This window comes from Desmodus rotundus, chromosome 1 (genome assembly GCF_022682495.2).
Source record: "Desmodus rotundus isolate HL8 chromosome 1, HLdesRot8A.1, whole genome shotgun sequence".
NCBI lineage: Eukaryota > Metazoa > Chordata > Mammalia > Chiroptera > Phyllostomidae > Desmodus > Desmodus rotundus.
Window position 1 is genome coordinate 143,495,800 of NC_071387.1, and position 16,925 is coordinate 143,512,724.

At 33.7% G+C, this 16,925-nt stretch overlaps 1 protein-coding gene across 2 annotated transcripts in view; it reads right to left on the bottom strand.

Moving 5' to 3' along the window:
- PJA2 (praja ring finger ubiquitin ligase 2) overlaps positions 1–16,925 on the bottom strand; it is a 70,327-nt gene that overhangs the window by 37,872 nt on the left and 15,530 nt on the right. For both annotated transcript variants that reach the window (XM_024563253.3, XM_053911303.1), the window contains exons 2-5: positions 16,491–16,608; positions 14,662–14,862; positions 12,234–13,284; positions 1,532–1,714 (exon numbers count right to left, since the gene is read on the bottom strand). In XM_024563253.3, the coding sequence (XP_024419021.2) occupies positions 1,532–1,714; positions 12,234–13,284; positions 14,662–14,862; positions 16,491–16,521 (1,466 nt within the window). In that variant the 5' untranslated portion in view covers positions 16,522–16,608. The remainder of the gene's footprint in view (positions 1–1,531; positions 1,715–12,233; positions 13,285–14,661; positions 14,863–16,490; positions 16,609–16,925) is intronic.

The window sequence follows — 16,925 nt, forward strand, 5'->3', positions numbered from 1 at the left end:
ATACAATCAGGAAGAGCAAAAACACTCCACCTCAATCTACCACTGTCAAAACGAATTATACTTGTAAATCTCTTTCTTCACAGATTTTCAAATATATTTTACTCCCAGATTTTCTTACAGAATTAATTTTTAAGCTGGAAATTTATACCCTTTGAGAAATACAAATTTTAATGTTAGCTCAAGCTGAAAGGTTTTTCCTAAGACACATATTCACCAAAGTTGATTCCATGAGAGACTAAGTATAAGGGCTAATTATTATAGAAAAAAATTAAATTATCAATTTAATCGGATACTCTGGATACTCTGTTGCCAGCCTAGGTTTCACAAGCAAATACTAACAACATTAAAAATAATAAATAAGCTATTTAAACAATAAGCTATTTAAGCAACATTTAAAGGAATAAATAAGGTATTTAAAGGAATAAGTAAGCTATTTAAACACCAAAGGATTAAAAAAAAAAAAAAAAAGGAAACACAATCTTTCAGCAAAACAAGTATGCAACTTATCAAGACAAAAAACTAGAGCTAGTTCACACTAAGAGACTCTACATAAAAATCCTATGTAATATATCAGCAAACAGAACCCAGCAGCTCACTATAACAATAAATCATGACTTCAGGATCATGCTGGGTTTATGTAAAGAAGCAAGAGCAATTAAATATTAAGAAATCTAGTAACAAAATTATTCATCATGGTCATGAGGTTAAAAGTAAAAAATCTTTATGATCATTTCTATTGATGCTAAAAAGACTTTATAAAATCAGCAAGCATTCTTCCTAGAAATCTATAAAATAACAACGGGAGTATTTCCTTAGCGCAATTAAAAAAAAGTTGTGTGTGCCTGTGTGTGTGTGAAATCAATCTAAAAGCCAGAATCATTCTTACTGTTGTAAAGCAAGGGTTGGCAAACTATGGCCCATAGGTTATTTCTAGCCTGTTCTAGCCTGTTGGGAGACAGCTACTCCCATTCATTTACACATTGTCTGTGGCTACTTTTACACTACACTGATAGAGCTGAAAATATTTACTATCTGGCCCTTCAAAGTGCAAGTTTAACAATCCTGGTACTAAAGCATTCCCATTCAAGTTAGAAAAAGACAGAAATGTTTACCATCAAGCACTGATTTCTGGAGGTATCATCTAATGCAGTTAGACACTGAACTAAGGTTTAACTTTTACAACTCCCTCCATTTCGGTGAATGTATCACTGATTCCCTTTGAGGCTGCCGCTTCTCTCTCGCTATTATATCCACTGTATGCAATGGCAGCTCTAATTAATTCATACCTAACACAACCAAAGTGATCTTTTAAATAACCAAGTTTTCTTAATAAAGCAAAGTGGAAACACATACTGTATCTCAATAGAAGATACTGAAATTACCTGTATTTTTGATTTGACTGTTCTTTGTAACACACTGGTCCTCCACAGGGCTTGAAAATGCAATTAATAGCATACCCAACATTTGAATGTGATGTACAGCACTCTTGTATAATACACATAAAAATAATAAATCTCGCGGTTAAACGTACCCTTCCTGAAGAGATAATTCTTGGTTTTCTTCGGGACCACTGCTATCACTCTGTAGTTCAGGTTCATTCTCATCTTTTCCTGGTAGAGTCTCCCAACTTTCATCACTTGAGGACTGATCTTTTTCTGTACCAGAAAATCGATGAGGCAAAGAAGCCGACCATTCTCCATCACTGCACTCTGAACTGCAAATTTAGAACAGAAATATATGTGCATTTGTCATTTGGAGTATTAACCAGGCACCATGGTATGAAGTGGACTACTGATGCCACCCATACTTCATTAGATGCCAATTCAATTTTTAAAATATTTTATGTAAATTTATTTTTAAAGTATATTTTATTGATTATGCTATTATATAATAATATAATCAACTTCTGAAATATTTTAGAAATAAATATATTCAGCAGAATATGACTTTTTCAAATGAATATAGCATATGGCAAGTTATGGAATTATCAACTTATTATTTTCTTCACTAAACTAAATGGTGCTTAAATATAGGTTTTCATATTTTAGACATGTTTCTCAGTAAACATTTAAACATAACTTGGTAATTATAAATTAAATACTATCTGGAATAAATGATAATAGATTTATTAGTCACCTGGCCTGACTACACCAACTTTCTAATGACATATTGACAAACTGATGAAATATCCTCTATGAATAAATTTCTATTATCATGTTTTAAAAGCTTAACTATTTCTTGTATTCCTTTTCCACAGACTTTAAAATGAAGAGAGATTCAAATTCATATGAAGTAGTACTGATAAATCTTTAGTGAAGTTCTTTGGTAGGACTATGAACATAAAATATTGAATATAATTCAATTCAGGAGACAAAACATACAATAAAAGGGTTAATAACCTCAGAAAATTACTTTTGGTTATATTTAACTTTGGTTAATTGTTACATTTAACTACTCTTAAAACACTAGTCATACTACCAAAGGCAAAAAAATTACTTACCAATGTTAAAAATAAATCTTAAATGCCCCTTCCAACCATATCAACCATTCTGGTCAAGAATCCCTTAAAGATTTCCTTTTGTGCATTGACTTTTGAGAAACCAAAAAATAACAAATTTTAGTTTATATTTTTCAAAGGAAGTGCTTAGAAATTGGTAAGAAATTATCTTTTCTTCATGATGACAATATATATTTAATATCTAGTTAATGAGTCCCTTCTGTAAGTAGATGAACTCAAGAGATCAAAATGCTATTAACAAAAACGGCAGCACTCATCTGAACTCTGAGATGTTAGAAGAAAAAATAAAATCAATATCCAATTTTCAATAAACGATGGGCGGCAGGGCACAAACACCCTGGTGAAGGAATGCAATATAGCTCTAGAATAGCATATAAAAGGCAATAAAATGCAAATAAAATGCCTGTAGAATTTTTTATGACCCAAAGAATAATCTAAGATCAAGTAAATCAATTCTAGGCTTGACTTAGTGTCAAAATCTACATTAAAAAAAAAAAGATTTAAAGTAGTTTATTGAGCTAAATTTCCTTGACTATGAAGCTTTTGAAATCCAAAGCTAAATTACCAACTCCCATTTTGATAAGTCTTTAACAATTAAGGTTTCTATATTAATTTGTGGTAATTTTTGACATACTGAAGAAAACCTCATTTTATAAACATTTCACTCAGAGTATGATTCTGTTCAGAAAGTTAACACACGAAACTTCGGAATTTTTCTGGATTAATGAAATAATTAATAGACTATCTCCAAATTTTAATAGAGAAAGAGTATCTATCATCAATAGTCAATGTATTTAAGAAGCCTATGTCAAGGACTGGCAAACCACAGCCTTTTGGCCAAATCTGGCCCTGCTGGCTTTTAAAAAATGGTATGTAGGCTAAAAATGGTTTTTTACATGTTTATCTTTGATTCTGTTTCTGTCTTAGCAAACTCTAAAACATTTACTGTGTGGCCCTTTAAAGAAAAGTTTGCAGACTCTTAGCCTCTATCTTTATTACTCATTATACATAACCCTCACCTCTAAGTAGATAATTTTAAAATACAGTAACTGGCAGAGGTAAGGCTTGCTTGAGTGTGTTTGGTAGGGTAATAATATGGGTGTAATAATTTATAGTTTTAATTTGAACATTTCACCTAATCTGTCATATGGTATGTGCTTGACTGTGATATTGTTATGTTACAGAATTACATGCTTATGATTGTGTACTAAAAAAGGGGCGTGATTTGTGCCGCACCCTGCGTTTTTGTTTGTTTGTTTGTTTGTTTTGTTTTTTTCCCCCAGCCCTGACCACCATACTAAGCTTTCACAATCACTAATTGCCTGACAAATATTTTAATATTTTACTTTTTCAAAGGTAATTCACCTGCCAGATAAGTCCCTTTCTTCATTTTCTAACTGCTAATGGTATTACCCTTTTAAGCTGGAAAAATGTCTTTTGTCTCTTCACAAATTCCCCACAATTAAGTCCTTTCTAACCTTCCATTCTTTCTGTAAATGGCTCTTTTATCCTAGCTCCTTTTTCTCCTTTTCCCTAAAAATCCCTCATTCAACTGCTTTTCTCCAAACCTAGACTTTAACCAATTATTAATTGGTGCTCCTAAATTTAATCCACTCTCAACTCACTTAAAAATTCATTCTGAATACACTATCACTTTCATTTATATCAAATAGTAAATTTATAATATTACTCCAAAACCCTTAACAGCTGTTTTCCCCTAAATCAGTATTTCACAAACTTAAGCCATCTGCCTACTGTCCTCACAATTTTTGCTACAGTCATAGATTAACAGTGTGACTTAAGGCACCATAGTTGGGAACATGAGTCAACTTGCCTGACTTGAATCCACCACTTACTAGCTGTGAGAAAGTTACTTAACCTCTCTGTGCCTTTATCACTTCACTTATCAGATAAATATAATAGTATCTAATAGCTGACTGAGTTTGTGTGAGGAGTAAATGAGATATTGTATACAAAATATTCTAACAATTCCTGGTAAATAATAAGCCATCAATAACTGTTAGCAAATCTTTTTTTAACAACATTTTTTTAACTCAAATACATTTAGTTACCTCCTAAGCAATAGCCATAAAATTCCAAATTTGATGAGCTATATTTATTCTGATTCCCATTAAAATAAATATTTAATGATAAATATTAATAACTCTTGTCTGCATACCAGTTAATATATTTCACTCATTTTGGAAAATTCTGGCCTATAAAAAATTAAAAGTTCAAGCTTTGAATGGCATTTGAGTTACTACAATCTGATCCCAGTTACTACTACATTCTTACATGCAACCCTTGTTACATACATAAATTCTCTATTCCAAATACATTCCAAAAAGGCGTATTATCAAACTAAAAAGCTCTGCACAGCAAAAGAAACCAACAGCAAAACAAAAAGGCAACCAACCGAATTGGAAATATGTGCAAACAACAGCTCCAACAAGGAGTTACTGTCCAAAAAATATAAAGAACTCATACAACTCAACACCAAACAATCCAATTAAAAAATGGGCAGAGGACCTGAACAGACACCTCTCTCAAGAAGACATATGAATGGCCAACAGATACATGAAAAGATGTTCAAGTTCATTAGCTATTAAGGAAATGCAAATCAAAATGGGAACCCCAGTGCACTGTTGGTGGGAATGCATACTTGTACATCCACTGTGGAAAACAGTATAGAGTTTCCTTAAAAGATTAAAAATGGAACTGTCTTTTTGACACAGTTATCCCACTTCTGCAAATACATCTTAGGAATCCCAGAACACTAATTAGAAAGAATATACGCATCCCTATGTTCATAGCAGCATTATTTGCAATAACCAAAGTCTGGAAACAGCCCACATGGCCATTAGTAGATGAGTGGATATAAAACTGTGGTATATTTACACAACAGAATTCTACCCAGCTATAAAAAATAACTCTTACCCTTTGCAACAGCATGGATGGACCTGGAGAACATTATGCTAAGTGAAATAAGCCAGTCAGAGAAAGACAAATACCGTATAATCTCACTCATATGTGGAATATAATGAACAAAATAAACCAACAACAAAAAACCCCCGGAAGCATGGACACATGGAACAGACTGATATATCTCAGAGGGGAGGGAGGTGGGGAGAGCTGGAAGAGATTAGCCAACGAACATACACATATGCAAAGCCCATGGACACAGACTACAATGTGGTGAAGGCTGGGGTGGGGGGAAGGCAGAGGCTTGGTGGAACAGGAAAAGAGGGAAAATGGAGGGCATCTATTAACAGTGTCAACAATTTTTAAAAAACTACAATGAAATACCTATTAGAATGGCTATTATCCACAAAACAGGTAAGAATAACAAATGTTGGAGAGGCTGTGAAGAAAAAGGAACCGTCATTCACTGCTGGTGGGAATGTAAACTGGTACAATCAACATGTAAAACAGTATGGTGGTTCCTCAAAAAATTAAGAACAGAGTTACCATATGCCTAGCAATCCCTCTTCAGGATACTACCCAAAAAACTTGAAAACATTTATTCACAAAGATATATGCAGCCCTGTGTTCACTGCAGCATTATTCACAGTGGCCAAGACATGGAGACAATCAGTGTCCTTGTTAAGAGGACTGGATAAAGATGTGGTACATATATACAATGAAATACTACTCAGCCATAAGATAAAATATATTTGCAACATGGATGAACCTTGAGAATATAGCCACAAGATAAAATATATTTGCAACATGGATGGACCTTGAGAATATTATGCTAAGTGAAATAAGTGAGTCAGAAAAAGCTAAGAACCATATGAGTTCACTCATATGTGGGATATAAAACTGAAACTCATAGACACAGACAACAGTGTGGTGGTTACCAGAGGAAGGGAGTGGGAGGAGTAAAGGGAAAAGGGGGCCAAATATATGGTTGTGGGAGATGATTTGATTTTGGGTGGTGGGCACACAATACAATATATGGACAATATAATAAAAATATACACTCGAAAACTATATAATCCTGTTAACAAACGTCACCCCAATAAATTTTTTTTTAAATGAAATGGTTACCTAAGTACCTACAAAATATCCTTGCTTTTATCTTTTGGTCCACAAAGCATAAAATATTTACTCTCTGGTCATCTTTTTAAAATGTTTGCCAAACCCTGCAGGTCCAGAGGAGACATAGTCAATGGAAAAGAAACCGTTGAGCAAGGAAGGGGGAACGAACAGCTTAGTAGTAGCACTGTTGTCAAAGAAAGTAAATGCTGAAAAAAGTCAACTGACTGGAAATTAGGAGGTCACTGTTAACATTACACAATAGACAATACTGAGAGTCAGATTTGGAGGCATTCAAAAAGAATGGATAGTGAAGGAATAGAAGCTGTGGGTGTGGAACACTTACTCTGAAAATTCAGCAATAAAAGAGAAAACAAACAGGCAAGTGGTTAATAGAGGGAACAAGGTCAAGTGAAGGTTCTCCCCAGAATTAGAAAAACTGGAGAATGAGAGGAGAGGGAAGCAATCCAGGAATGAGGATAACAGAAAAAGCAAGGTATCAGGTATGATTTTAGGCACAGAATTAGAAAAGTTACGTCTCTTCATCGAATAAATTAAAAACAGGAATAGATACTGAGATATTCTAACATGGAGAAGAGGAAGACAAGAAAGTTCATGTTTAACTATTTCAGTATACCCAGGAAAGCAGGAGACAAAGTTATCTACTAAGAGTGACAGGAGTTTATGAAACTAAAAGCAAAATGAGAAAGAATTTAAAAATAAGTTTTCAAAGAAAATAAGCAACGGAACAAATAGTATACAAAATAATTGTGGCACAGAGGACCATTAGTTCTTGATTACAAAAGCACACGGGTTAAACATTTCAAATTCTCAAAAAAAATAAATTAAGAACCTCTTTAATGTTCATATGGTCTACTACTAGTACTGTCTTCCATTAGCATTTAGAGCTGTATTCCACAGCAAACAACTGTAACTTATTGGAATGTTACACTCTTTACACATCCAATCATGAACCCAAAAAACCTTTTCTCACATGTGGAATGAAATTATATATGATTTTTAGACAAGTAATTTATATACAAATCCTAGGTAGAAATAAGATCTAGAGGTAAAACCAGACAAAAGCAACTTCTTCACTAAATCCCTCAAGGAACTGGTTTGTCTCCCCTGGCATTTATCACATGCGTAAATACTCAGCTACATAGAAGCCTAGGGAAAAAAGAAATTTTAAATAATTTTGTTACCTGACTAGTAGAGGATCAAAAAAAACTTTCAAAATTTTTATTGAAAATACTCTGGATTGAAATTGTGTTAAAACAAATGATTCTTTGTATTTTCAAAGACAGTACACTGAACATAATCTAAGCAGTCTAGGAACCACTGTTAACATTTAACCATGTTGTAATACAGCAGTATAAATGGAAGTTGTTTAAATATACAAGCCCGCTTATTTCATGTAGTACTTAAGGACCACATGGTGTCCTTTTTGAATCATGCCTGTCTTCTACAACTTCCTAGTTATTTCCCTTAATATCTATTAAAATCTGTAATTCCCTACGATGCCCAAAGAACAAAGCTGTTTATCTCTAATTTACTCCTTCTAAGCTTCTATGAACTTGGAAACAAGATAAAATGTTAGAACACGTGCTTTAAGATCTTTGTCTTGGTCGCTCACAGACATTTTATTTGTCGAGATACAGGAAGATCAGAGAAGCCCTTTCTTCGTGGCCTTTAGCTAACTCAATATGGAAGAGGAAAGCAGCTTAATTTAGTCTCATGATAATTATCTGTATATCGTCTTCCTCATAAGGTTGGTGAACTCCAGGGAAATGGCAATCATTAAAGAATTCAAGAATACTCAACAAATTCTGACACTAGGAGATTTCATTAAGATTTCAGTAAATCTTTTTTGAATATATCAAGTTGACATCAACTAACTGGCTATTCTTTTTATTCTCCCAACATCAACAACAAAAAAAGCTGTCTTGACATTTTTATCTTGGGTAAGGTTTTTCACCTTTTACGCAAGGTTAAGGACTAGGGACAGAAACACCATGAAAGAAACCTCAAGGGGATAATAAATGGTTAGAAGATGGCATGCCTCTCTTCAGAACAGTTAGGCCCAAGTTTAAAATGTGCTGGAATGGCTGAAAGGTCCTCTTAAACTCAAGATCTTGTACTCAAAGAGTTATTAAAATTCTCAGGGTGTATTTCAAAAGAACAGGGTATTAACCTTAGCTCTTTGGTCTAATTCCAAGTCTGGTAATTATATGCTGCCTATTAAAATTCCCCTTGCAGTTCTAATTTAATAAGGTGGTGCTCAGTTCCCGTCAAACAGCTCAGAGCAATGCTACCAGCTGCAACGTTTATCCCGTAGACTGTCGTGTTTCAGATGTGATTAAGTGATCATTTAGAATTTTCAGAAAAAGGGTCATGCATTCATTAAAACACCTTTCCACTTACAAAGAATATATACACTATATATTTCTGAAGTGGCCAAAATTCCTATATCTACGTATGTCACAGTAAATTTTAGTTATGTTCTTGATAAGGGAGTTCAATTCATAACTAAATATTATAAACAGAACAAAAACCTTTTCAAGTACATTAAGTTTTACAAAGCAGTGAAAACTCAAAAAAATATTGCATGCTCAAAACAAGCTATTTGCACTTTCCTTCTCAAGATACTTATGGTAGAGTCACTGTGTTCTCCCATTTCTCCAACCTGATAATATCAGAACTGAGTAGGACTACAGTAAAACATCCCGTAGATGAACAAGTAGCAAAATGAAACTAAATAGAAGTGTAAAACTATTAAATTCCAACTTTTATCCGGCACCATATTAAAAGGTATCTGTCAACAGTGATGCTTTGCAGGGAGTAAAGGCAGAGGAACTGGAAACAGTAAGATAGAATTACTCCTTAAAATTTGTAGGACTATTGAAATGAGGTCCTTAAAGATGCAAATATTAGTGGAATCCTAGGTAGAAACATTACCTTTGAGAACAATGTGTTTTTAAAAAAATGCTCCAAAACTGGTTTCATCATTTAAGCACACCCAACTACAGGTTCTGTTAGTCAATTTATTACTAAAAAGTTGAAAGAAAAAAGTTTCTATTGTTGAAATTTCTAAAGGTTGAAAGAAAACTGTAAGTGATTTTCTTATCTGCATATTCTGTCTGTAAAAAAAAAAACTATCATTGTTCAGAATACGAAAGGGGACCTAAAAAAACTGATTTATAAAACAGTATTTATTCTTACGTTTAAATGTCAGTCACCTTCAAAGTACTCTCCATCTGATGCAATACATTTATCGAGATGTTTTTTCCCACTGCTCAAAACAGTTTTAGAACTTGTCGATTTTGATGCCTTTTAGTGCTTCTGCCATTTTTTGTTTACTTCTTCCACATAGGCAAAATTTTTCCCTTTGAGGACTTTTCTTCATCCAGGGAAACAAAAGAAGTCACTAGGGGTGAGGTCAGGGGAATAGGGAAGGTGGGGCATGGCAGTCTGCCAGTTTTGGTCAAAAACTGCTGAACACTCAGCACCATGTGGGCAGATGCACTTGTAAATCACTCGTCATGAAATGGGCAAACATATTGGAAGAGTCTTTTAAAAAAATTCACTAAGGCCGAACACAACACCAGCTAGTACACTGATACACATGGGTTCCTAGAACACACACCTAGCAGGGCTGCCCTCCAGAAGATAATTCCGGGGTTTTTGGGGTCCCCCCACTTTACTGACATTTCACTTAAGGAAAAAAACACTATAAATAAATATGCTAATATATCACCTATAATCATTAAAAAGTCCAGAGTCGTTCTAGGCAAAGAAAACACTTCTATTCACAAAAAGAATCAATTTAAAAACCAAGAGTCAAGAAAACTACTCTCTCTATACGTTGGCAAATAGCATAAAAATTCCAATTTCATTAGATGATATTAGGCCTGACTCTTTAAAGCAAACAAAAGAGGTTTTTATTTTTGACTAGTGTGTCCACAATGGAGAAGGTACAGCCAAATTATTTTCTTTAAAAAGTAAAGTATGTCAGAGGAAAGAAATGCCAACAACTTCATACTTTCAAAGAGGTAAGTTACATAAAACTGTAAGTTGTTTTATTTTTTTAATAGTTACCTCGAGGTATAGTAGAGTTCACAAACCAATCCAAAAATCTTAGGGCTGAATATGTTTTGGAATTCAGATTTTTTTCTCCCTGAGATTTAGAAACACTATCTAACAATTCCCAGTGGGGTCAAAGCCAACACCCAGAAATCAAGCACTCATATTATTGCAATAAAATACATAAATACTTGGAAAAAAAGTGTCATTTTAGTTCAGACCCAGATCTGCCGTCAAAAAGTCAGGTCAGGTTTTGCTGCCAATATCCGTTTTTAGAACTTTGGATTTTGGATAAAAGACTGTGGACCTAAACTGAAAAAAATAGAAATAAGTCAGGCAAAAGTTCTCAGCTACCTTTACCTTTAGCTTAAAAAGCAGTAGGTCACATAAATAATTGTCTGCTAATCCTTAAAATTTACAAATTTCCATGATAGTGTAAAAATTTTATTTCCATTGTTTCTACAAGTTACTTAATTCATTGTCCAAAGTATATTAACATATAATTATAATATACAGATGATGTATGATAGAATTGTATACCTAAAACCTATATAATTTTATTAACTGATGTCACCCCAATAAATTCATTTTTTTAAGTACAAAAAAGAAAACATATATTTTATTAATTTTATGGTATGAAATAAAACACACAAAATGCATTCTAAAGGATAAATTTATTCCTTTGATGTACTTTCTAGTTAAAAAATTATTTCCACAAACCAATAAAATCTTAAAATTGCCCTGTAATTGAATATAGTTCAGGTTACAACTAGCTTAAAATGACATCTGGACTCTGGAATAATGAAAGTCAGCAGTTGGACAAAGAAATTTCTCCATTTCCCTCCGCTTTCTGTCATTTTACAGTTTGTGGGGAAAATACTATGGAAGAGGAATCAGAATGCTTACTGTAAGGAAAGTTACATGTTCTTGTGAAAACAGTAAACTGTAGTGGTGAAGAACAGAGAGTTTGGAGTTAGGCAATAAGCAGATATTCAAATTCCAGCTCTATGGCTTACTAGCTCTGTGACCTTAGGATGTTAACTAACTCTCTTGTGCCTTGGTGTCCTCATTCACGAATGGGGAAAAAATAGTATACACCACATAGAATTTCAATGAAAATTAAATGCTAAGTAAAAATAATTTAAAAAAACAGTGATAGAAGAAGCAACAGGAAGAATAAAGAAACAGGTGATATTAATAAATATTAGCAAAATTAACACAATATTATCAATCAAAATTTTCTGTGGTTTTAATTACCTTTTAAGCCCAGACTGGCTTAGCACAGAATTTTAAAAAATACAATACCTTGATTTTATTCATTGAAATACAAAGCATTAAAATAATTTGTATCTATTCTCTTACAGTAATAATCATTACCTGGTTTTAATTTCTGTAAACTCCTGAAACACCTCAAAGAAAAGTTTGTAAAAAACTAACCACTAGTTTGCACATATGGTTAGTACTTGGTAAATAAGAATACCTGATAAGTCAAAACATGACTATGTCTGAGCGCCCAATCATCACACATCATGGTACTAGAAATAAACCATTTTGCTCACTACACAATCTGGCAAATCACTGAGTAAAACCTTACCTATCTTCGTCTTTGTCATACAGTTGGTAATAATCTCCACAACCATTCCAAAAGGTGTTATCCACAACTTCTTGCCTTCCTGCTGTGGCTCCACTTTCTGACGTTATCTGGTTATTTTCTGTTTCCCTCTGTGTAACTCTTGAGTAAGGTGGATCCAAGAACATACAGTCATGTTCTCCATCATAATCATCACATTTTATTAAGAGGTCATCTGAGCCATTTTCCTCAACTTCCAAAGCCTCCCTCCACCTCTGAACACTTTTTTGTTTAGCCTCATGCCTATTAAAACCTGTTTCTTGGTCCACCTGGCTTGAACTGATCAGTTTTCTAACTTTGGGTCTCACTACCTGTTCAGGAGAACTTCCCTGGTTGCTGTCCCTATCCCTGGTATTTTGTTCACGGCAAATATGCCCCAGAGCACAGGCTGAATCTTCAGTTGAGTTTTCTCTCTGTGTCTCCTGGCTAGGATTATTTTGTTCCTTTCTAATAACGTCCTCTTCAGAAGAGGACCTCCGAAATTCCTGTTTGTTTTGATTGACAAATTCAGTATCACCAGTAGAACTTTTCACTAAAGGCGTTGAATCAAATTCTTCAAACTCATTTCGTACTTCACAGTTAAAAGAAGGAACTGGTGGTGAAAGACCAGTATATGCCTCTACCTCTCCATTTTCCAACTCAAATATTGTATTGCCCAGTGCTTCCTGATATCTACTACCTTCCACAACTTCTGCAGAAAGCTGAAGACGGTCATCATCCTCTCCATGTCTGCCATCTGGATTGTAAGAGTCAGTATGAACCAATGCAATTCCATTTTGGACACTTGAGGCGTTACAAACTCCTGGAGTGTATTCTCCCTCAGAGTGATTATGAAGATTTGTACTGCTTCCTAAGGTCTCCCTGCCTTCCTCATTATGATGTACTGCAGCAAAGGATGGACTGCTCTCAATGGTTTGATTCAATGCTGTATCACAAATGGGAATTCCTGTTTCACTGTTTTCAAATAAAGGATCATTGGGTAAAGAAGACTGAACTTGATCCAATGGACTGGAACCTTCATAGAAAACAAAAAATATTTAGAATTATTAATTTAGATAACTGATTTAATAATGGCTATTAAAGTAGAAATCATACCAATTATTACCCACTTAAAAACATAAAAGGATTTCTCTGACAGGTGCTTCTATGTGCCCTAACTTAACTGGGAAGGCAGAATGGCTACCCTATGGTTCATTTATGCCACTGTGTAGACACTCAGTATCAACTCACTTAGATGTCTTTTGCAGGTTTCTCGCTTAAGTCCTATTATGTAAAACATTCTGTAAAAGTCATTAAAAGGAGAGGCTAATGAAAGACCAAACAATAAAAGGCATAAGTGAACTCACTGCCCTCTCAACTGTTGGGGTGCGTAATTCAAACTTCTTTTATTACATGCAGATTAAAACAAAAACTTCAAGAGTACTTATAACAGATATAAGATCAGATTATAGATCTAACAGAAATGAGACTCTATTCTGTTTGATGTCAATTCAGAAGATTATATCTCTGTCTCTAGTGGATTGTTGAATACAGCTATAATAATGAGTTAACTTTAGATATATTACAGCGATAAATGAAAAACAACAAAAGTCAGTGTTGATTCTCTTTGCCATAGTTTGTCAGCAACTTGACACAAGATTAAAATCATATATATTCTATAAATTACTTTACCAATACTATCTTTTTATCACTACTAATGTAATTATAAAAATGAAGACATTTGAGATTTTTTGGAAAAAAGTTTATAAACTACAAATAACTGCAAGTCAGTCTTGTCATATCACATAAAGGCTTCTTTACCAGAATGACCTTCATAATTCAGATTCTTATATATAAATAGCAGTGAAAATAATTTAGAATTATCAAGTTTGCTCAGGACAAGAGAAAGATGACATTCTAGCCCAAAATGATATAATACATGCATATCTGCAAAACAGTTTTTCAAACCACTGATTAAGAAATTTTAAATGAATAAATAACTATTACTTGATATTTAATTTTATAAAATAATTAAAAAAAATTAAATGAGCCAAGCTAAAAACCCAGAAATTATTTAAATATAATATGCAGGGGAAAATATACTCAGTTCATATCTTAAAAGTATTTTTTGATTAAAAGGTGAAAATTTCCTCTGCCTAAAGAATGTGACAACGTAATCCCTGACATGCCAGTGTAGTTATATTTTAATGATTGGCCATATTCTATTTTCTTCTATGTTTAAGTATTAATATCAATTCAATAAAATTTAAATAAAAATTTCAAAATAGAATTTCTTGGTAAAAAATATACAGCATTTTACTCATAGACATATAAACTCAATGACAATTTCAAATACTACAAGATCAATTCCCACATGCTTAGAAAAGTTCTTAAGTAATTCCACGTTGTATACCTGAGGAATTTTCCTTTGGAACATCATCTAGTTCCAACACTTCATAGTCATCACCAGCTCGACCTAAGCTTCTTTCATGCCTGGTCATACAAGGTTTAAAACTGACGTATGCATGTCTTCTTCCGTATCTCCTGCCTGTGATTGTTTGATATCCTCCTGCTGGTTTGGGCCAGGCAGCCTTATTGGATTCTTGATCCATTGCTGAAAAAGTTAAAAATAAAAGAGGCAGAGCAATGACCTTCATTCTGGTGACTTGTAGGGGTATTGTTTCTATACATGGTAGTTTTTGCCAAGACATACGCTACTTAACATCAAGTGTACCTTACCAGTACTATAGAACATATGTAAAAAAATAAATATGAAGTACTATGTTATGAGTTATATAGCCTCTTTACCAGCAAAAATATTTTATTTATTTACTTTTAGAGAGACAGGGAGGGAGAAAGAAAGGGAGAGAAACATCAATTGTGGCTGCCTCTCATGCGCCCCCTACTGGCCCTGGGCCACAATCCAGGAATGTGCCCTGACTGGGAATGGGACCAGCAACCTTCTGGTTCAAGGCTGGAACTCAATCCACTGAGCCACACAAACCAGGGCAGCAAAAACATCTTTTAAAGTTTGATTCTAATTTAAGGTACTTAAGATTTTTAAAATGTGACCTACCAAAAAAGATTTTCACATGCAAACTGCTACAGTGCAAAAAGCTCATTAAGAATTGGAGAATGATCCTCCAAATTATCTAAGTAAAGTACCTTATACATAAGTGTTCAATACATATTTGTTGAGTGAATTACTAGCACCTGATATGATGATGGTTTCAACTACATTAAGAGTGAATACATTCCTGTCAATAGTAACAAGTAACTTTAAACAATATCTAAGCTATCACAAAGAACCAATTGAATCACAATAAATATATCCCAAAAGTTAGGGTCAGATAAAATTCTCTAAAAGAAAACAATGATGAGCCAAGTCAAATACATGCTACCCTACCTTTCAAAATTACCAGTGGCATACATTATGATAAGATAAGCCATAAACATTTGATTAACTTGAACACTGAATTCTGATGCCAAATAAATAATAGTAGTAAATATATAGTATAGCATCTTTTACTAAATATGACAGTATTTTATATACATGAAGTTCAGTCATTCAATTAGATTTTACACATACAATGCAGCAACTAAACAAAATATTACCTCACAGTATATGGAATAGTCAATAAATACAACACTTAACGTATCTTTTTTGCATTAAAATAAGCAATATAATTGCTTTGAAGCATGGAAAAAAACAGCATGTACTTGTAAGGTACAGTATCAAGTGTTAGGTTAATTAATCCCCTCAACAACCTAATGAGGTAGATACTGTACTTTATTTTAAAGATTAAAAAATTAAGGTTAAAATTAAGTATTTAAGTCCCAGGTGGCAAACACAAGGCCCGCAGGCTGAATCCGGCCCTCCACCTTGTTTTATCTGACAGTCCTAACATTACATTCGGCCCTTTGAAGGCAACTGCAAGGCTGATGTGGCCCCTGGTGAAAATGAGTTTGATACCCTTTAAGTAATTTGTCCTATAATGCATTAGTCTCCAAAGTGGAAAGCACAAGAGAAGCCAAGGGAATGTGAAAAGAAAATATAAGAATTCCTATCTGCAATTATTTTCATCAAAAATTAGAAATTAAACTTTACAAATATTTAATATGTGGATCAAAACTGGCCTTATGTAAGACCATAATCACATGTCATATATATAGTACTGAAGGTGCCTTGAAGGAAAAACACAAAGTCCTTAATGTACAGGAAATGACAGACACCTTGCTTACCTGCTGGCTCTTTCTCACTATACTGTGACATATATGGCAGTTTTTGCGTGCCCAGTTCAGTGGAATTTTGGATGGGACTTAGTTTTTACTCACAAAATTGGTAAGCTGCAGAAGATTCCTAAAACGAAACCATGTATTAAACAAAATATTAATACAAGCACAAACAAAAGGCAAACTAATACTTCTCTTCCTTCTAGTGAAACCATTTAGGCCCGTGATAACACCAACCAACCACAAAAAAACTGATCAGATGAGTTAATCAAAAAGATGGCCATCTGAAAACAGTTTTATATCTCCACTTGAAAAATCTTGCTGCCAAGTATATTTCATCCTTAAGACTGACAAAGATAACAAGACATATAATTTATAAGTAAACAAGCAAATACAGGGTCTGGCACAAATAACACCCCTTTTTTATTACATAAAAATATTTTA